We start from the raw sequence: 22608 nt of genomic DNA on the forward strand, positions 1-22608 counted from the left end.
AAGTTCTCCAGGCTGGTAGCATGTGTATTCCCCCTTGGAGCAAAACCAAATTGGTTCTCTTTGTGCTAAGCTTATATACTGTAGGTGTGTTCTCAAAGAATCTAAGCCTGGGAAATTAATTGCCTTTCCAGAGAGAGAGGGAGGGTCAGGGAGAGAGGGAGGGAGAGGCCTCAACATTCCTGTATAGGAGGGAGAGCCTCCCAGCTCATGAGTGAGATAAAGCACTACACCCTTATCTCAGAAGGGTGAGGTAACCAGACAGATGTACAGTTGTTGACTTGCTTGGTACCAATTAATAATGTATCGGGAGCCCACTAGAAAAGCTGCCCATCAAGGGGGCTGCCTTTGTTAGCTAAAGTCTGCTAAAATCTACTGACTGTGTTAGGCTACACAAGTCTCTATGCATTTAACACACTATAAAGGACGCAGCTGTGGGAGCTCACTAAAACTCCTTGCACGTTCTTCTGGTATCAAATCCACTACATATGCCAAAAGACTGAATAAAAACGCCTTTAGTGCCAGGGTGTTAAAAAAAGAGACTCCATAACCGGTTGGAGCCTCAGTCACGTAAGAGCCCAAGTGGTGGGAAAAATGTGGGCGGAGCAAAAAGGGAACCATACTGATGCGCTCATGACTAACGGCTTGGTAAGCTGATACTGTTTATTGGCTATTGACTTGGTAAGCTGAGGTACTGACTGTTTCATTGGTTACTGGCAAGAACAGTAGAAGTGATATGGTATAAAAGGCTTTTGCACACGTGTCTCGGGGTCCAGACTGCTCTGCACCCGTTTTGCAAAATGATCAATAAAATAGTGTTGGATCCACTGCTGCCTGCCTGGCATCCTGTTAATTCCTCCACTTTCAGATCACCATCCACCTGCCCAGTCGAGAAAACCAGATCAAGCGTGTGTCCTTTTATATGCGTTGGGCCGATGACATGTTGGGACAGCCCCATGGTTGTCATGGCGGCCATGAAGTCCTGAGCCGCCCCGGATACAGCGGCCTCGGGATGGAAGTTGAGATCCCCCAGGACCATCATCCTGGGGGTCCTCAACACCAAGTCCGAGACCACCTCCATCAGCTCAGGCAGGGAGTCTGATGGGCAGCGGGGTGGGCGGTACACCAACAGAATCCCTAATCTGTCCCAGGTACCCAACACAAGGTACAAACACTCAAGATCTGCACTCGAATGAGCAGGAAGCCTGGAGAGGGAGATTGAATTCCTATAGACCACGGCAAGCCCCCCTCCCCGACCCTCAAGTCGGTGTTGGTGCTGCACTGAGTACCCAGGAGGGCACAGCTGGGAGAGAGTGACCCCTCCCAGTTCCCTCACCCAGGTCTCAGTAATACATGCCAGGTCAGCCCCCTCATCCACAATCAAATCATGGATGAGGGAGGTCTTATTTTGGGCCGACCTGGCATTCAGCAGCAGCACCACCAGACCCGAGGGCAGACTGGTAAGGCTGCCAGGAACCATCAGGTTGGGGGAAGAACCAGAAGAGGGGACAGCTGTAAGGTGTCTAGTCCCTCTCCTCCTCAGCTGGCCTGTTAATCCCCCAATGCCATACCTCCCCCTGCCCGTGACCACAGTTATGGTGGCACCTCCCCGACCCCCTGAGTTGCCCAATAGTCCTCCCAGGCACATATTAAAATGTTAGGATATAAAATGTACAACAGTTTATTGTTTATTGATTCATGGGCAACTTGAGTACCCCTCGGCGGCAGGCCCGCCCCGTGGGTAGTTAAATGTATGTCCTTGGCCCTCCCTGTGATAACTGGAAAAATTGATGAGGAAGGGAACACCTAGGGTGGTAGCTACTGCCCCTGAGGATCTGTTGCTTCCTCCTCCCTATGGGACCACTGTCGCGGGGGGACCACGCCCGCCCCAGCCTCCATTTCCCCCAAGGGAGCCTGACCAAGAGTTGCAGCCGTTAAAAATTCCCGAGATTGGGTCTATGACTTAGTTTGAGGACACTCTCCAAGATAGTTTAGATGCCCTCGAGAAAGATTTTAAAGAGATGAAGGGTGCTTGGAGGCCTCGAACCCAGGAAAAGGTGCCTGATAAAGAGGGGGAAACCAAAGGAGGGCCTAATTACAATTTATGAAAAGACCCTCAACCACCAGTAAAATTGACCTTCCCCATCAGAGAGGTCCCCGACCCTACCGCCCAACATTTTCAAGGGACGATGTTTGTCTATGTCCCATTCACTACGTCTGACTTGTACAATTGGAAACAGTTCAACCCCCCCTTTGATGAGGATCCTGGGCCGCTCTTATCCTTAATAAAAAATGTGAGGCTTACTCCCAACCCCACCTGAGATGACACTCAAATGCTATTAAATACTTGTTTTCTCAGTCAGAAGCCTACTATTCTTGCCGGCGCGTGCGCCAAGCTTAGGGAGGAGCTCCCCCTTGTGACTGAAGATGAGATAGCAGCGGTGTTGCCTTTAAGACAGCCTGATCAGAGACTAGCCACCGCTGCACAAAGGCAGAGGCATGCCGTATTTTCGGCTCATTTTAGCAGGCATGAGACAAGCCACGCGGAGAGCCCCCAATTTGCAAAAAGTCCTGACTTTAAAACAAGACAAAAACGAGCCTCCTGCCGTGTTTCTCCAAAAGCTAAGAGAAGCCTTCGCCAAGTATACTGATGTTGACTTGAATGACCCAAATAATTTAAGGATTCTCACGACTCAGTTCGTGAGAAATAGTTGCCAAGACATCAGAAAGAAGTTGCAAAAGGTTAAGAGAGGATTGGCGGCCGACCTAAGTGTTTTACTAGAGGTAGTTCAGAAAGTTTATGAAAGACAAAAAGCAAGCAAAACTCCTCACTGCGGTTCTCAGACCTGACAGAGGAGGAGCTAAAAAGAGAGAAGAAGGGGTCCTCCCTGAGAAGAGACCAGTGTGCCTTCTATAAAAAGATTAGACACTGGAAGCGAGACTGTGAAGCCCTAAAACAGAAAGAGAAAGAAAGTAAAGGGGAAGAGCAAAGAGTGTTGTATGAACAAAAAAATTAAGACAGATCAGGGCCCGGCCCCCCTCTTAGCCGTCTCCGAGGCAAGACGGGACCCCATGGTCAAAATTAAAGTTGGGGGCTGCTCCTACAATGCCCTTGTAAATACAGGGGCCGCCTTGTCCATCCTCCCCCTTAGCAGGCCACCAACGGGAAATGGGGGATCTACCACCATAATGGGGGTTGAGGGAAAGGCAACCCGAGTGCCCCTTTCTCGTCCCTTGCTCACCAAGGTTAGGAAAATACACCTAAAACACGCGTTTGTCTGTACCCCCTCCTGTCTGGTGGCATTGTTAAGAAGGGACTTATTGACTAAGCAGCCAGCAAGCAGTAAAAGCTCCCCCTCTTTTGGATTCTCCTGATGCAAGCAGAGAGTCTATTGCAAAGGTCTCGAGCAAACTGGGCTCCGTCAGTCTGCGTGCCATCAGCCATTCCAGCTCTTCTGCTAACACTGGGGCCAACAACTTCCATGGCAACTATGCCTTTGAGGGCATTGGTGATGAAGACCTCTAGGGGCCCCGCCCTAACGCAACTCTGTAGGATGTAAAATCTCCTCCTGAGTGGATCTCCATGTGCCTCAACCCCAGCCAGCTGCCCACCCTCTTGTCTGCATAGATGGGGAGATGGCGCGACCGCTATATGAAGCGCTGCAAAAAGATAAATTAGATAAATGGAAATAGACTAAAAAAAAATAAGTAAGTCTTTCCTCAGTCTCAAAGCTGCCCTTGTGTCGCCACCTGCCCTGGCCATACCAAATCCAAGTCGACCATTTAGACTCTATGTGCATGAAAGTAAAGGCGTAGCCTTGGGAGTACTCTGCCAACGGACGGGCCCTTCCTAGAGGCCAGTGGGCTACTACTCCAAAGTACTTGATATGGTAGCACGAGGATGGCCGAGCTGCTTGAGAGTGGTAGTGGCGACAGCCTTAATTTGCACTAAAGCTGAAAAAATGACAATGGGAGGGACCATCGAGGTCTGGGTGCCACATGGGGTGCCGCAAATCCTAGAGTCAGGAGGAGGAAGCAAATTCCTCAACCTGGCTCGGCACTCCCGATATGAAATAGGCTTGCTAACGAATGAAAGCCTCACTTTCAAAGCCTGCTCTAGCTTCAGCATCGCCACCCTGTTACCAGCAATACAGGCCACACGTGGGCCGGGGCTCCCAGATCATGTTTGTCTTGAAGTACTAGACTTGGACACCAAGGGTCGGCCAGATCTTGAAGATGAACCGTTGAAGGGGGCCGAAGATTTGTTTGTGGACGGGTCCAGTTATATCGTAGGGATGGCGGAGAATTTCTCCCCGAAACTTCGGGGGGCCGAGCGCCAACGTGTTCGGCCCCCCGAACAAGTTTCGGGGAGAAATCCTCCGCACCCCCCCCCCGCACCCCGCACCCCCGGGACGGGACTTACCTTCCCTGAATGTCCCTCCCGGCGGCGGGTCCGGCTGGCGGTTCGTCCGGTGTTCGAGCGGGGCGGGAGCGGCAGCTGGTCTTTCGACCGGCTGCCACCCCCGCCATTGCAATGAAAGAAAAAAAAAAAACCCGTCCCCTGATAGGCTACGTGACGATTCACGTAGCCTATCACGGCTAGATCTGCAAAGTCAGCCGTGATAGGCTACGTGAATCGTCACGTAGCCTATCACGGGTGACTTTAAAAAAAAAAAAAAAAAAGTGTGTACGGATAATGGCGGCCCCCATAGGGAGCCGCCATTCCCGTTCCTTATTTGGTCGCTGTAGTCTACGTAAATGTTTACGTAGACTACAGCGAAAATAAGGGCAACGCTATTTGCGTTGCCCTTATTTTCGCCGTAGTCTACGTAGACATTTACGTAGACTACAGCAACTAAATAAGGAACGCGAATGGCGGCTCCCTATGGGGGCCGCCATTCGCATACGCGCTTTTTCTTTTTTTTTTTAAAGTCACCCGTGATAGGCTACGTGACGATTCACGTAGCCTATCACGGCTGACTTTCCAGATCTAGCCGTGATAGGCTACGTGAATCGTCACGTAGCCTATCAGGGGACGTTGTTTTTTTTTTTTTTTTAACTTTCGTGTTCGCGGCCGGGCGAGGCGGGAAGCCTCCTCCCCGGCCTGAATTTCGGCCGGGCGAGGTGGGAAGCCTCCCCCCCCGGGCTGAATTTCGGCCGGGCGAGGCAGGAAGCCTCCCCCCCCCGGCCTGAACTTCGCGAGGCAGGAAGCGCTCCCCCCCACCGCGAACAAGCTGCGAGAAAAGGTAAGTGACTTTCGTCCACCCCTACTAGACGAGAAGCGTTACACAAGGGCGGCTATTATCACCCATAGCGAGAGCGTCCATGAAGAACGACTGCCTCCTCATTTCTCCACCCAATCCGCTGAACTGGTGGCCCTGACAAGAGCTTTGCAGGCAGGCAAAGAAAAGCGGGTAAATATTTAGACTGACAGTAAAAATGCTTTTGCCGTTGTGCACGCTCACAGACAGTTATGGAAGGAGAGGGGATTCCTTACAGCAAATGGATCCCCAGTTGCCAACGGCGGCTTAATCGTAAACCTTTTAGATGCCCTCCAGTTACCCTTACAAGTGGCTGTTATCCACGTCCGAGCCCATGGAAGGGAAAAAGAGGAAAAATAAAAGCAAAGAAATCAAAGAGCTGATGAGGCCGCAAAGAGAGCAGCCAGAGAAGGAATCCAAGGAACATTCCTTGTCTTATCCAGAAGGGGAGAGCACCCCACATACTCCCCCTCTGAGTTGCAAATGGCACAAGAACACAAAGTGAGTCCCCGTGATGATGGATGGATCCAAATGATGGATGAAAGACTGCTTCTCCCACAGACCCTACAGGGAGCTATCCTGGAACAAGTGCATCATTCTCTTAGACACCCTGGGGCATCAGCCATGATTAATTATTGCAAGAGGCTATTTGTCTCCCCTGGCCTAACTGTACGCTCCCATTGACTAGCCGCAACCTGCGAGGTCTGTCAGAAAACTAATTCCCCCAGAGCCCCCCCTCCACCAAAAGGAGGGCGACCATGGGCGTACTATCCCTTCCAGAGGGTACAGATTGATTTTGCTGAAATGCCACCGTGTAGGGGTTACAGGTATTTGCTTGTAATAGTGTGTCAAATGACGGGGTGGGTAGAAGTGTTCCCATGCAAAAACTATCAAGCAAAAACTGTAGTTGCTAAGTTGTTACAGGAGGTGGTGCCCCGGTTCTCCTTGCCTGAAGTTATAGAATCTGACCAGGGCTTACATTTCACCTCAGCTGTTACGCAAGGGTTGGCGCGAGCTCTGGGGGTAGAGTGGCACCTACACTGCCCCTGGAAACCCCAGGCGAGTGGGCAAGTTGAAAGAACCAATCAGAGTCTCAAGGAGACTCTAACCAAGCTCCAGCAAGGGGTAAGACTCACTTAGGTTAAGGCCCTGCCAATAGCCCTGACAAAGCTTCGAAAAATGCCAAAAAAAGACAAAGCTGTCCCCCTTCGAGCTAATGTTTAGATTCCCGCCCCGGGTATACTATGAAAGGAGGGAGGGGGTCAAATGGGAGATGGGAGATCAAATGTTAAGGGGCCAGTTGACTTCTCTACAGTCTGTTCTTTCACAGCTACAAGCCTACTCTGTCCCATTCCAGAGATTGCCGCTAGATGCCCCCATCCATCTTTTCCAATCGGGAGATGAAGTATTGCTAAAAAAAAGTGGAATAAAGAAGCTTTAAAAGAAAGGTGAGAAGGGCCCTACCTAGTGGGACCAACCAGCCATTCATGTATAAAACTTATAGGTTCTAGCAAATGGACACATTGCAGCCGGTTAAAGCCATTTAGACGACCCGGAGAGAACAGGAGGACACGGGCAACGGTTGCAACGGTCCTCTGCTCCCTGGCACCCCACCGGAAGCTGCCAGGGACACAGGCAAAGAAGCCATCCAAGAGCCACAATCGCCTCTTGTTTAGAAATCCCAGCGATTAATTAAAACTGCTCTGTCAAAACAGATGCTCTTGCTTTATTGTACCAGTAAAGAGACTCCGCTTTAAGCGCTTTAAGACGTGAGTAAAGACTTAAAGGAGGGAATTGTTAAAAAAAGAGACTCCATAACCGGTTGGAGCCTCAGTCACGTAAGAGCCCGAGTGGTGGGAAAAATGTGGGCGGAGCAAAAAGGGAACCATACTGACGCGCTCATGACTAACGGCTTGGTAAGCTGATACTGTTTATTGGCTATTGACTTGGTAAGCTGAGGTACTGACTGTTTCATTGGTTACTGGCAAGAACAATAGAAGTGATATGGTATAAAAGGCTTTTGCACACGTGTCTCGGGGTCCAGACTGCTCTGCACCCGTTTTGCAAAACGATCAATAAAATAGTGTTGGATCCACCGCTGCCTGCCTGGCATCCTTTTCTTCTAAACCGAAAGCAAGAACTTTTTATCTAACAAGGGGAAGGACAACATTTCTATTTCTCAACTTCTATCAACACGGGGCCTAACTAAAATCACATACGAAGGTGTGTGATGAAACCCGCTTTTTATTATGTCATCTAGTTTTTACAGGCCTGCAAAGGGGAATGGCATATATCAAAAGATTATTGCCTCGTATTATTCAACATTTTAAAGGAGATAGCAAATAATGGCATTTAAGCTGCAATCTTATACACACTTATCTGGGAGTAAGTCCCATTGACTCATTGGAGCTTACTTCTGAAGAGATATGTAAAGAATTGTACTGTTAGACTCCTAGTCCTGTTCAATCCATTAGGCCTTATCATCATGTTTAAAAAGAACATTTATACCACTTGATTTATCCGATAGTAATACCCAAGTGACATTCTCAGAATAAATCCCACCTATTTGTACTCACCCTGAGGATTCTGGCCGCTGACTGTAAAAAAGATTATTTACCCCTATTATGCAGAATTCCATCTGAATATTTACAACCCAAAGTAGTAGTAAATTAACATTGACCTGCCACTTCCAGTTATGGAATTCCCATCATATGCATCTAGCATAGTATCTTAAAGAGTACTTCACCTTCAAGCAATACAAAGAAAAAAGACAATAAAGTGTTCTTATAGCTCATTAAAGACTAGCCAATTTATTTCCCCCATCTGGTAATGTTCACATATTCCTTACCAAGACCTCTTTGGCTGGATCTACACTTACCGCCTTTTTTCACTTCCAATGCGGTTTCACTGCCCGCCTTTCACACTACGCAGTACCCGCCTCCAATTGGAACCAGAATTTCCCACTTCCATGCTCCTGCTTTCAATACCCTAATATCCTGGTATTTCCCCTTAATGTGCTCTGATTTTCCGCCTTCGCTACCATATCTGGTCGTAGTCCCCTCCCCCGCCTGTCCATGTACAGCAGTGTTTGTATTTATCTCCTGTCCAATCACAGCTCTCCACAGACCCATGTCTTCTTCTGGCTACTGATCGCATAGCTTCCTCAGCAACAAGCAAAGGGCTGGATGTGTGTGCACTTGCCTGATCTTGGAAGCTAAGCAGGGTCGGTCCCGGTCAGTGCTTGGATGGGAGACTGCCTGGGAATCAGGCTTCCTGCACTGAGTAGGGGGTTGTTCCATCCCTTCAAATGAGATTAAGTTTTACCCCCTCCTATCCCCCGCTCTGGATGTTGTTGTTTTTTACATTAAGGCGTTATCCTCGCAGAATCGGGGCTTCTCCACCATGTTTTTTTTCCTAATTGAGGCATGATCTTCAAAGCTTCGAAGTTGTAAAACTTCACAACCTCGAATCTTCAAAGATCAAGCCTCAATTAGAAAAAAAAACATCTCGGAGAAGCCCCGATTCTGTGAGGATAACACCTTAATTAAAAAAAAAATATTGGGCGGGGGTAGGAGGGGGTAAAACTTAGTCTCATTTGAAGGGATAGAACAACCCTCTGGTCAATGCAGGAAGCCTGATTCCTAGGCGGTCGCCCATCCAACTACTGACCGGGGCCGACCTCGCTTAGCATCTGAGATCAGACAAGCGCGCGCAGGAAAACAGCAGGAAAACAGCACAGTACTCGAGTGTGAACCGAGCTTGCACATTCGATGAAGCACTACAAGGGGAAAATGGGTAAGTGTGAATAATCACGTTATAATGTGAGAGTGTTTAACCCGACGGGACACCGAATTCACTGCGATGGCAGATGCAATGTAGACCGGCCCTTTGATTCCTGCTTATAACTCCCCCCAAACCCAATAATATCCAGAAAAACATGGTTATTTTGTTTTTTAAGCCCACTACCTGAATATTGGCATAAACAAAGTCCTTACAATGACTCTATCCTGATATGCTGATTTTCCTCAGGCAGCATGTGAGGAGGAATCTGACACACACATACTCTCACTGTCTCAAATGGTACAGCCCAGAATGCTAACACCTCCTCTCAGTCTACCACTTCATTCTGCCCAATAGCTCCACATGGTAGAGACATTTGTTTGTTTTAAGTTTAGGCAATGCTGCGCTGCCTGTACAAAAAGGGCTGTCCACGCACTCCACCCCCCGTCATTCTCCCCAAAGTGATCTTGCCCACAGATCTGAGAAGTTCAGCTTCCTTCCCACTTCCTAGCTCACTTTTACCTTACCTATTCCTCTTCCTCCACCTGCCCCCAAGCAAGTTCTTCCTGGCAGCCACTACCCCTCTCCTGCCTCCCCCAGAAGCTGGCTCTGGAGGCCACCATCTTGGCTCATGCAGGAAAACTACCCTCAGCACACTTGTGTACTGCAGCTGCCACTGCCCATCGTGTAGCGGAATGAACTTCGCTGATTTCATCAGCGGCTGGGCAGGCAGGAACAAGTGGCCAGCCGGCTGCTCTGGCTTGGTATTGTAATGTCATCAGATTCACTGTGTGATCCCTGATTAGGTAGGGTTACTCTAGGAATAGGAAAGAAGCCCTAAACAGTGGGGGAAACATCAGCAACTGGTGCTGAATCCAGTACTGCAGCCAATGAGAGGAAGACTTGCCATACCCAGTTTATGATTGTATTTTGCCTCTTTCCAGATCAAGCAATTAGCAAGCATCATAAGAAATGATATGGGCATATCCTGGGTGTCTTTGGAAACATTAAATAATGCCCTCCCACACCAAGCACTTCCCTTTAAGAAGCTTACTAAAGCTGAAATAGAGAGGGTTGAAAATCCATTCTACAAACCAACAGTGAAAATTTAGAAACCATGCAAGCATGTGCATTCCTGTCAACTGCCAAACTAAGGGGTGGATGAAAGTCCCTTACCTGTCGTTGAAGGACATTCGCGGTGGGGGGGAGGCGCTTCGCTGCTCCCCCCGCGAAGTTCAGGCCGGCGGGGGAGGCTTCCCGCCTTGCTCCGGCCGAAATTCAGGTTAGATACACTCATATGTATCTAACTATGGCATGTCAAAATTAACGTACTCAAGCTATGGCTTGTTGGAAAGGTAAAAGAGTACCCTACAATTATAGTTAGATACATATGAGCATATCCACATTTCACTTAGTTTTACCCAATGTATGGATAACAGGTATTATGTGGTATTGCAAAGAAACATCTAGTAGTTTTATGAGTTCACCAACTGTTCAGTATGCATCTGTTTTTATTTACTAATGTTACAATGTTATCATTTCACAACTACTAACACTTAATCTTGAATTCATATGCAGTAAACTGTATATAAATGAGAGGAAATGTAACTTTTTTCTTGATATATGGCTTGTACCACAAAAATGGTAACAGGTCACTATTACAATGATCTATTTGTAAGAGAATTCATTAGCTTTCCAACGCAGTTTTAAAATGTTAAATCAGACATATGATTCACGTGTTACAGCTTAAATTAGAAAATTTAGAAAAAGATGGCTTCGGCCATCTTGATGACATCATCAAAACCTTAATTAACCAGTCAGAACAGACTATCACATGAAAATGCAATCCAGAGACATATGCCTTTCAAAAAATCATAATGTTGTTTTGCCACCGTACCTGATACCCATATGTCAATTTTCAGCTCTTGGCCCAGGAACTATAAGGGCAGAATGCTTAGGCCCCCACCAATTTTCTTATGCCCTGCTAATTCCATTGTGCAAGCAGCCCCCACAGCTTGCACAACTGCAATTTCATGCTTCCAGGGCAACCCAAAACGAGCAGAAATGCTTGTTTCTGGGAGGAGGCAGGTCAGCGGCTCTCGCATAAGGGAGCTCCACCAACCTGCTTCCTTCCAGAAATGAGCATTTCTGCTTGGTTTTGGGCCTCCCCTAGGAAATGCTAAATCTCCCTTGTGTTTGCAATGGGTCCCACTTGTGCAACAGAATTGGTGGGACTCCCGCTTGCAGAAGGGAAGTGGCAGGCACATAAACACCCCTTTGGATTCTGCCCTGACACTTATAAAAGGACTGGAAAACCAAGACTTATTCATAGAAGTGTGGAATCCATTTATTGCTTATGGAAATGCTCATTCAGCAACTCTTGCTCCTCTATCGGCGCAATTCAGATTCTAGAGTGAAGCACTGTAGCACTGCTAACCTGTTTTGGTTTTGTATTATATTGAAACACCATTAACAACAACAACAACAACAACTGGTGCTGAATCAACAGCAGATAGGAGAAACAAATGTTAGTTAACAGGAAAGACAAAAGGTGAACAGTTCCACGTTTAAGGCATTTTGGGAGAAATATTTCTAATCCAACTCTCCCCAAAGCTTCTGATCGAAAATGTAAACTGGGTGAACATTCAGCGCTGCCCTACTTAACATGTGTATATGGGATTCTTTTAAAATTATTCTGTGTGTATGGTGGAAAATAAGAAGTAAGCGTCCAGGGGATCAATAAGATAATATCAGGAAGAAAATACTATCCAAATCCCTGTCAGTTTCCACTTCAATACACCTTAAGAATTTGATTGAAGAGCAGTATATAAATACCTCAAAGAAACAAATTAATAATTTCCCAAAATATTGAGGGGTTCGATCTACCATTGTCATTCTGCCATGGGAAGGATACTGCTGGTGGAATGGGACTTCTGCATCCTTTCCCCCACCCAGGCAGCCCCCCTGCATTCTCCAAATCTCCTCTGGAGGGTCCCCCAACCCTCCAGAGCAGATTTGGAGAGTGTACCAGGGGTGGTGGGGGGAGGAGCAGACATGGAAGTCCCTCTCTGCCAGCAGTATCCTTCCACTGGCAGAATGATTCCAGATCCAAAACCCCATTAAAATCAGTGAGAGTTGCAGTGCTTTTGTATAATTCCCGATTACATAAATGGGTCTCATGTATCACAATTCTGAATATAACAAGTGGAATAGGCAGATTAAGAGCAATTTCCAAATGGCCAATCTCCACATGGAAGGACTTGTGTCAATTGCTTTTAAAAGCTTAATTCACTACATGGGAAACAGGATGTGCCCTTATGATAAGGATACAGTGTCTGCCCCACAGCCTCAGATCTGTTTCTATGACAGCTCACCAAAACTGAATATTTTGTAGATACAGAGGAAGATATCTTTTGCAACTGGACTTCAATGAGTGAGAACCATGAGACTAAGGCTGCAATCCTAAACACATTTCCTAGGGAATAAGCACCCTTGATTACGGTGGGACTTACTCCCAAATAAATATACCGAGGAGTGCACTATAAGCCATTAAGCTTTTGTTGTGTTTCCTGCACTGAATCCTCTTAAAAGAGTGTGTTAGAAATCAAAACAAAGAATAACACATAGAATCACACAAAGAAATATCATACCTCTGCCGTCCTGGCTAACAGAGCATTTGCATCATTAATTCTGAAATTGATTGGACCAGAACGTCGTGGCAATAGAACAGAAATGTCCATGTTCTGGCCTCCACGGAGTGGCATGTCTATCTCAGACTGGGCAAGAGCTTGGAACACCATGATGGTCGACTGGAATGGCAGGAGGAAAACAGCGTAAGAAAGTAACGCTTTTCAATTAACACCCAAATTTGGTCCTTATCAGGGGCATTGCTAGACTTTGGCCCATGGGCCCCAGGCCCCGAATCTATTTCCCTGGGTCTCAGATCTATTCCCCACAGCCCTAAGTATCCATTTAGACCAATGGAAGATTTTTTTCTTAGCTCAATTACCATGCAGGGGGCAATTTTCAAGGGGGAATTCAGCTGGGGAGGGAAGAATTAACCCTCCTCTTCCCACATGCTGGGACACACATGCCCATCCCTCATGCATGACAATTAAGCTTGTCTTTTTTAAAAACAAAACATCTTCCATTAATGCCAATGGGATTTTTTTCTGAGCTTAATTGGCATGCAGGAGGGATTTCCAGGGGAACCCCAGTTGAACCTCCTCCCTGCATTGATTTCATTTGAGGTGATTTGGATGAAAAATTAATTGTCTGGCTTTGCCTTCTGTGAAATGTAAATAGATCCTAGTAAATTTTATACAAATTTGTATCCTACGGGCCTGGGCCCTGAATCATTTAAGTTGCTAGAAATGCCCATGGTCCTCAGCATGGAGGAATTGAAGGTCTGGTTACAGAGAAAACCAGGGAATTGTAGCACACTGAAAATAGCTCCACACTTTACATAACAAACTTAACTACACGTATACTGGTGAGGCATTGGCGCTTCTGTGACGGGCACCTAAAGTATGGATGATGTTCACATATACACATGCTTCTTTCAACACCCATGTATATATTTTTACTAGGTACCCTGATTCAATGGGGTTTCTCTAGACACTTGTACATGAATGTTTAAACACATGCAGCAAACATATTAATGGCAAAGAATGCAGAGCTGGCCTGACTGCAGGAATATTTTGGTATTTTGGCCTGGGAAAGCTGCTTCTTATCCCAAAATATGAGTGGGATTGCCCTCTAATTAGCGTAACATAATTAAAGTGAAGTATTTTTAACCTGCCTTTTTAATTTGCTTTGTTACAATTTTTGCTATACCATTAAAAGACCCCTCTTTGCAACCATGTGTTCCTTGAACAGCTCAATACTGAGATTTTCAAAGTTCTAGAACTGCCCTACTGGTTTACTGAAGTAGCATCTTCAGTGCTACTTCATAGTGCAGTTTTTTCCCTGTACCAGGGCAATTAATTAGCAGCAAATGGAGGGGTGGGTATCAAGAAAAAGTGCCTGAGGAATGAGTTAATGCCCCATGCTGTGGTCTTGGAAAAAAGAGAGATGGAGATGTACTCATGCATTGTCATTGTCACATGTACTTTGTCCCTTACAGCGTTTTCATACAGGGCAGCTCTGTCAAAGTGGTTGCTAGCAAGCTTGGTGCAGTGGACAGTGTTAGATTTGGACCAGAAGGACCTGAGTTCAAGTTGCTGCTCAGCCATGGAGCAAAGCAGGTGCCAATCATGTCGTCTTAGTCTAATTTACCTCATCAGATTATTGCGGGAATAAAATGGGAGGGGGGCATTATATATTCCCTGACTTGAGCTCCTCAGAGTAATGGTGGGATATAAACATGATAAGGCAGCCATGGTATGTACAGTGATAGTTACTGTTGGTAGTAATACTTTTAATTTTTCCTGGACTACAGCATGTTGAAGAACAATAGAAGCCCATACATACATACATAGAGAGCCAGTGTGGTGTAGTGGCAAGAGTGTTGGACTAGGAGCTGGGAGACCCGGGTTCTAGTCCCCACTCGGCTCACTGGGTGACTTTGGGCCAGTCACACATTCTCAGCCCAACCCACCTCACAGGGTTGTTGTTGTGAGGATAAAATGGAGAGAAGAAGGAGGATAATGTAAGCTGCCTTGGGATCCTTGCAAGAGGAAAAAAGGCGGGGTATAAATGCAATCAATCAATCAGTCAATAAAACATGGAGAAGGATTAGGCCAGAATGGATTCAGCCTGGCCATGGACGCCTTCAAAGATGGTCACTTTGAATTATACCAAAACACCTGATAGGTTTTTAGAAGATAACCTAAATCCAAAGGAAAACTCAGGCTGGAGCCAGACAGTAACTTTTCCCACAGAAATTAAGGGAGTTTGACTAGAGGCTACAGTTGGACAAAAATAATTATTTTACATACCTTCGGAAGTGTTGCCTTTCTAACAGTGCAATCCTTACCTGTCTACTCAGACATAAGTACTAGGGGTGTGCACTGATTTGGTTTGGACCTCAATTCAGCTTGGGCTGATTCGGAGACTGCCTGCTTTGACTTGAATCCAGATCTAATTTTTGATTCAGAAATCTAAATCTTCATGCTTCTCATTGACCATCATTAGAAATAAGCAAATGGCTCTTCTTTCTTTCTTTCTTTCTTTCTTTCTTTCTTTCTTTCTTCTTTCTTTCTTTCTTTCTTTCTTTCTGTTTTTCATTATTGGATGACATTTGGAGGCATAGTGATCCCTTATGAGGGGACTACATCTGACAAATGTCAGATTAGTAGGTGCTCGGGATTCTGTGTTATGTGCCTGTATATTTTAATTTTTTTAAGGGAACTTCTGATAATTGTTTTAATTCCAGGCAGAATTGGATGAAAATTGCTGGGATAATTGCTACTTTTGAGGGGATCAAGCCTGCCAAATTTTGGAATGATAGCTTCAAGTCGTTTTGTGCAAGAGCAGCATTGACATTTTGAAGGTATCCAAAAGAAGATGTGCTTATCCCTTTATGTTCCTCGTGGACCATTGTTCTGAAAAATACAGACAACTTAGAGGTGTCCATAAGTAAGACACCTGAAAAATATCAGAAGGGTAAGTGCAGTGGTTAATGTAGAAGGGGAGTCTTTAGAAAAATGGGTGGGGGGAGGGAAGGTGATCCACTTCCCCTTATCTTCCTTCATGGTTTGGGGTTGGGTTTTTTTGGAAATTTGTGAGAGAATTCTATCATCTAAACGTTCGTATCCTGCCCTGTATCATTAAGATCTCAGGGAGGCATACAGATAAAATCAATTTAAACAGTAAAAAACAATAAATAATTTAAACAGCTAAAACATATTAAACCATTAAACAAGCTGATACCAATTAAAAAATGTAAAACAATATAACAGTTAGAACAGTGTGCAACTTTAGGGAATTCAATTAGAATTCAAAGGCTTTGGTGAGAAGCCATGTTTTGACTTGGCGTCAAAATGAAACCAATGTCTGTGCCAATCAGGCCTCCAGGGGGAGGGCATTCCACAACAGGGGTGGCATAACTCTAAGGGCAGTATCCAGCACTGATTCTGTTGTGCTCACAGGACTCACTGCTTGCGCAATGGGACTGTGGTGCTTCTCAAAATAACTCCAGAAACAAGCAAAAATGCCTGTTTCTGGATTGGGATAGATCAGCAGAGCTCCGTTTTGCAAGCTCCACTGACCTGCCCTTTTCCAGAAATGAGCATTTCAGCTCGTTTTGGGATATTTATAGAAGTGCCAAAGCCCTGTTGTGCAAGTAGCATGCCCTGTGCGCACATGGGCAGAACAGGATAGTACCTATAGAGGTGTCCCTAGGCAAGGAATCTGCAAATTTTCAGGAGGGGTAGTGTGTTATGATGAATGAAAACAATGTAAGACTTTTGTTTTCTGCTCAATTGGCACCAAAGCCACAGAAAGTGCAACAGGACAGGGGTTCATGATGGATTTGGAGCATACAGTGCAGAGGCAGAAGGACTTGAACGTCCAGCATTTTCCAAGCAAGCACTCAGTGCTACACACTCCCAGGTCCCACAGGCTCTATCAAACCTCTTTTAACATTCCTGCTCCTGGGAGAGAGAAGAAACTAAGACCACTGAACACTGTGTCTACCCTGTGATAAATTATTTCAATAACTCTCCCCCAAAGCAGTGGGATTAGAGAGACCATTAAATGTGATTAGATGTTAGAGCTGCCACTCACAAAACTACACCCCTCCTCTCCCTCCCCACTTTCCCTACCCTGGTGTTTTCCTTATATGGACATCTTGGGGAGAAATGTATCAGTTTTTGGAGTCACACTGTCAGTTTCTTTGTTTCCCTCTGAATTCTTAATCTTCTCAAGTGTTGAGATTTGGATTCAGTCCACTTCAGAGGACCCCACTACAATCTGGACATTTCCCAACTCTGTCCGAATCATCCCAAATTGGTTTGGAATTCATCCAGTCTGAAGCACACCCCTAGTAAGTGCCGTTGAGTTCAATGGGGCTTCCTCCTAGATAAATGGGTACAGGTTTTCAGCCTAAAACTACTTCCAGCTCCTTTAAAAATTGCCTGTCTCCAGCCTCAGGGTGGCATTGCACATTAGATGGAAAGGCCAAAAGAGAAGCAGCATGAGGGAGTTGTTTTTCCAGCATGCATGACTCTTCACAGGTTACCACACAAGCAAAAATGCAAGTCACTCACCCTACCTATTTTGATGATTCTCAAAAAAGTGCAAGCCAGATTATAGTTTATATGCTGCAAGAGTGCTGGCAGGGCCTGTCTTGATTTAAGGTTTATCATAGAATCATAGAATAGCAGGGTTGGAAGGGGCCTACAAGGCCATTGAGTCCAACCCCCTGTTCACTGCAGGAATCCAAGTCAGAGCGTCCCTGACAGATGGCTGTCCAGCCTCGTCTTGAATGCCTCCAGTGTGGGAGAGCCCACCACCTCCCTAGGGAATTGGTTCCATTGTCGTATTGCTCTAACAGTCAGGAAGTTTTTCCTGATGTTCAGCCGGAATCTGGCTTCCTGTCACTTGAGCCCATTATTCCGTGTCCTGCATACTGGGATGATCAAGAAGAGATCCTGGCCTTCCTCTCTGTGACAACTTTTCAAGTACTTGAATAGCGCTATCCTATCTCCCCTCAGTCTTCTCTTCTCAAGGCTCAACATGCCCAGTTCTTTCAGTCTCTCTTCATAGGGCTTTGTTTCCAGTCCCCTGATCATGTTCGTTGCCCTCCTCTGAATCCTCTCCAGCTTGTCTGCATCCTTCTTAAAGTGTGGTGCCCAGAACTGGACACAGTACTCCAGATGAGGCCTAACCAGTGCTGAGTAGAGGGGAACTAGTACTTCCTGGGATTTGGAAGCTATGCATCTATTAATGCAGCCCAAAAGAGCATTGGCCTTTTTTGCAGCCATATCACATTGTTGGCTCATATTCAGCTTGTGATTGACAACAATTCCAAGATCCTTCTTGCTTGTTGTGTTGTTGAGCCAAGTATCCCGCATCTTGTAACTGTGCATTTGGTTTCTTTTTCCTAGCTGCAGAACTTGGCATTTATCCCTATTAAATGTCATTCTGTTGTTTTCTGCCCAGCGCTCCAGTCTATCCAGATCACTTTGTATTTTGTTTCTGTCTTCCAAAGTATTAGCTATCCCACCCAATTTTGTGTCATCTGCAAATCTGATCAGCATTCCCTGCACCTCCTCCTCCAAGTCATTCATAAATGTTGAAGAGCACTGGGCCCAGGACTGAGCCTGCGGTACTCCACTTGCTACCTCTCCCCAGTTTGAGAAGGTCCCATTGATAAGCACTCTTTGAGTCCAATTCTGTAGCCAACTGTGGATCCACCAGATCATTGTTTCATCTAGCCCACTTTGAGCTAGTTTGCTCATCAGGATATCATGGGGCACTTAGTCGAAAGCTTTGCTGACGTCGAGGTATATGATGTCTACAGCATTCCTGCGGTCCACAAGGGAGGTTACTTGATCAAAAAATGAGATCAGATTCGTCTGGCAGGACTTGTTTTTGACAAATCCATGTTGGCTTCAAGTAATCACTGCATTGTTTTCAAGGTGCTTCCAGATGGATTGCTTTATCATCCGCTCCAGAATTTTCCCAGGGATTGATGTCAGACTGACTGGTCTGTAGTTCCCAGGATCCTCCTTTTACCCTTTTTGAAGATAGGAACAACATTAGCCCTCCTCCAGTCATCTGGCACTTCCCCTGTCCTCCATGATTTCTCAAAGAGAATAGACAGTGGTTCTGAGAGTTCTTCTGCCAGTTCCTTCATTACTCTAGGATGCAGTTCATCTGGCCCTGGAGATTTGAACTCATTCAAAGTAATTAGGTGTTCCTTGACCATATGCCTATCGATCTCAAGCTGCAATCCTGCCCCTTCAGCCTGTACTTCGCCTTTGCCAGGGGGGTCATAGACCCTCTTTTGGGAGAAGACTGAGCCAAAGTAGGAATTGAGCACCTCTGCCTTTTCTTTGTCACCTGTTATTGTTTTGCCATCCTTATTTAATAGCTGAACAACCATTTCTTTCCTCTGCCTTTTACTATGCACGTAGCTGAAGAAAGCCTTTTCGTTGTTTTTAGCATCCCCCGCTAACCTCAGCTCATTCTCAGCTTTAGCCTTCCTGACACCATCCCTGCAATTCTGTGCTACCTGCTTGTACTCTTCCTTTGTTACTTGGCCTTCTTTCCACTTCCTATATGTGTCCTTTTTTGTTTTCAGGTCATCCCTAAGCTTTTTGTGAAGCCACATTGGCTTCTTCTGTCTTCCACCTTTTCTTCTTGTTGGAGATATATATATAGCACCTAGCCAATTTAAACACTTTAAAAACATTAAAACAATGATGTTACAAATAAGGAAAGAAAACCCATTAACTTCAAGGACCAATCAGGATGTCTTGGTGCATTATAATTGATCTGTGCTTGGTATGCCCAGTATCTTTGCGGACAATTTAACTATGCATCTGAGCATGTACAGGAGGCTTTCACAATTCCCCCTAGATAGATTTCTACGGTTTCAAGCAGTTCAACTTTGGGAACTTGCTCTTCAGAAGCCACTGCATAAAACCTGTATTCACAACACAGTAAAGAAGGCCCTCACCTGGGTATGTCCATATGTCCCTCCATAATATTTCTGTAGTGTCAGCCATTGTGCTATGACATCAACAAGATGAAACTTCTTCATTTTCAGTAAGGCAAGTAGAGCGTAGGAGGTAGCTTCAATGGTAATGGTAAAATCTTTACCTTCCCACCGATTTCGATCTATATATCAGCACAGAACCAAATCTTTAGGCCATATACATCCATTATTTTAAGCAGCCACAACTCCCATTCCTGTCAGTTTCCCATTAAGAGATTATCAATCTACTGTAATGCATAATAAGCTAAATATTGGATATCATACATCTTTTGCCTGCAAGACCTGCCTCTAGCCATTGGCTGAACCTTTGTGATGTTAGGGTTATGTGGAAGGGCCATGAGTCCCAGAATGTTTATTACCAGTGAAGTGTACTGATAATGATGAAGATGATTATTTATGTATACAGAACCACTGGTACACCTGGTGTTATAGAGTTACACAAGTAAAAACAGACAGGTCCCTGACCCCAAAGAGCTTAAAATCTAAAATAGACAATGGGAGAAACAACAGCAGCAGGAAAGAAGTGGAGAGCAGCAACGAATATAGGCAAATGTAGTTAATTTGGTTATATTTTGGAATTAGGAGGATTATGGGAAGGCCTCATGGAAAAACTGTTTTTTTTAGGAGAACTTGGAAATGAGAGAGGTGGTACCATATATATCTGTTCAGGGAAAGTTTTCCGTATATAAGGGGAAGAAAAGGAAAATGGGTGGAGTCATGAGTGACAACAAGAGATCTTTCGGCAGCTGATGGCAGTAGAGCTGGAGAAGTGGAGAGTACAAGCAAGGATATAATGAGGAAACCAGGGATGAAAGGTGGGGTGGGGCAAGAGCATGGAGAGAAGGAGATGACAAACCAGTGAGGAGATCTGACAAAGTGCATCAAATGGTCTGAGAGGTGAATTATTTGGCAGTGGAGATTTGGATATAGGTGAGAGATCTGCGGTATGGGAAAGGAAGGCCAAGGAGAAGAGGGCTGCAGGAGTTAAGGCGGGAGGGGACTGCAATGATTTTGGGTCCATGGATACATACCACAGAATTACTGGCATAAAACATGCTTTTAATCTGCAGAGTCAGTTAACAGTTTGTAAAGCAGTCTCAGGTCTTCCTCTGCTTCACATGGACATGCCTCAGGGCATGCCCACAAATTACCAGTTTCTAAGGAAGGGTTTATTAGTGTCCTAAATAATGGAAAGACTGTAAACGATAAAATGATTGCTAGAAGGATCATAGCATGATGACCAGACTTTTAGCTGATGGGACAGAGAGGAATGGGTGGATTTTCTCAAAATGTTGTATCGGGAGCAGTGATACAACATGGTCCATGCAAGAAAAAAAAACAAAACAATTTGTCTGAGGGAAGAACCTCACATAGGATGGGGTAGCAGTCCTCAGGGACACACAGTCTCCAAGCTTTTTGCATTGGTCTCTCATTCTGTTCAGTCCATGCATTGCTTGTCCTCAAAATTTTTATTTTATTTTTACTGCATTCAGGGAACTGCCAACAAATTTACCTGTGGATGCTCTCATGAGTGTCTTTTCATCATTCAGCGCTCCTGCTAGGGCTAAAGCATAGGACGTGAGGGCCACGGTGTAAGGGTTTTTCAATGGTTCATACTTTTTGGATAAATAGTTTTTGGCTTTGGTGATGCTGTTCTCTAAAATCTGAATAAAAAAAAGCAAAACATGTCTATGTTAAGGAGTGCTTGGAGACCAATATCTAGACATTATGTTAAAAATAGTAATTCTAGCATGAAATGTACAACCAATTGGACACAGAAGTTTATTACATCAGGGGCAAATGACAATGGGTGGGTTTCCCTGTTGTCGGCTTCACCTGGCTTGCAACTTTGTTGCGATGTTTCCCCAATCGCATCTGCTCCTTTTCCAGTTTCCGCAGTCCTTAAAATCCCAGCTTATCACTGCTGTAGCCTGGGGCTCTGTGCTGTTTCAGTTGAGCTCTAATCGAGTTATTTTCTTGATGGCTGGTGGGTGGAGTCTGGGTTGGGTCTGATTACCTCATCCATGTTCCTGCCTCCTCCTCTTGCTGAGTTCCCCCTCCCTCTCCCCCTTCGCTGACAGAAACATACTTCTGGGTGGGGTGGGGTTATTGGAAGTGGACGTCATCAGCCTGACAGGGGCTGCTGAACCAATCAGAGAGGCTCCCCCCCTCCAGGCTCTACTCCCCTTAATGGGAATCTCGGGAACAAGCCACATTGACCACAGCGGCAGTTACTTCTGAGTAGACATCCCAGACGTATGTCCGATTCTGCCCATTTTTTTCCCTTTTCTTATAAATAGCAGGCTACCGCATTAGGAGTTACCCCTAAGACTACCACATTAGCAGGCACATGCTAAGTCGCTATCTCATTTTCACACTATTGCACAAGTCTTCCACCAATACACATACCCTCCACATCAGTATGTTGCTCTGACTCTATGACTCTATCACTAAATCGCGAAATAGCACTAACACACATCTGCGCTCCTGTGTGATAGTGCTATTGCGTGACAGCGCATTAGTCCAGGGGTACCTGCTGACTCTTGTTGAGGTCAAGAGGGCTTTTTCCAGAACGTGTAGCTCTGGGGAAGCAGCCTGAGATAAACCTTATTTTCAGGCTGTAGTGGGAGTACTTGCTTGCCCATGATAGCAGGCTTATATGCACTAGTGTTCTAGTGTTTATTTTCAATGATGCTTTAAAAGTTGGTCCCTTGGCATCCTGCTCCAAAATGGTGAGGAAACGTCTGGAAAACAGGGAGGGAAAGGATTGGGTCGCGGAGGTCATGAGCGATACACCCACAAAGGCTGGGCTACATGCCCCATGGGCAGGCGTATGATACCGAAGCCAGTGCGGTTGTGGAAACAGGTCAGTAATGGGGCCAAAGTAAGCTGGAGAAATCAGAC

The 22608-nt window shown here is 45.7% G+C and overlaps 1 protein-coding gene across 1 annotated transcript in view; it reads right to left on the reverse strand.

Moving 5' to 3' along the window:
* LOC146353172 (venom factor-like) overlaps positions 1-22608 on the reverse strand; it is a 149671-nt gene that overhangs the window by 31132 nt on the left and 95931 nt on the right. The window contains 3 exon segments of the mRNA XM_084835879.1: positions 12689-12847; positions 19666-19826; positions 21218-21368. Of these exon segments, the coding sequence (XP_084692005.1) occupies positions 12689-12847; positions 19666-19826; positions 21218-21368 (471 nt within the window).

The sequence above is a fragment of the Heloderma suspectum genome, chromosome 2, assembly GCF_057233095.1.
Source record: "Heloderma suspectum isolate Gila_16-S chromosome 2, 16-S_ref, whole genome shotgun sequence".
In the NCBI taxonomy this organism is placed as follows: domain Eukaryota; kingdom Metazoa; phylum Chordata; class Lepidosauria; order Squamata; family Helodermatidae; genus Heloderma; species Heloderma suspectum.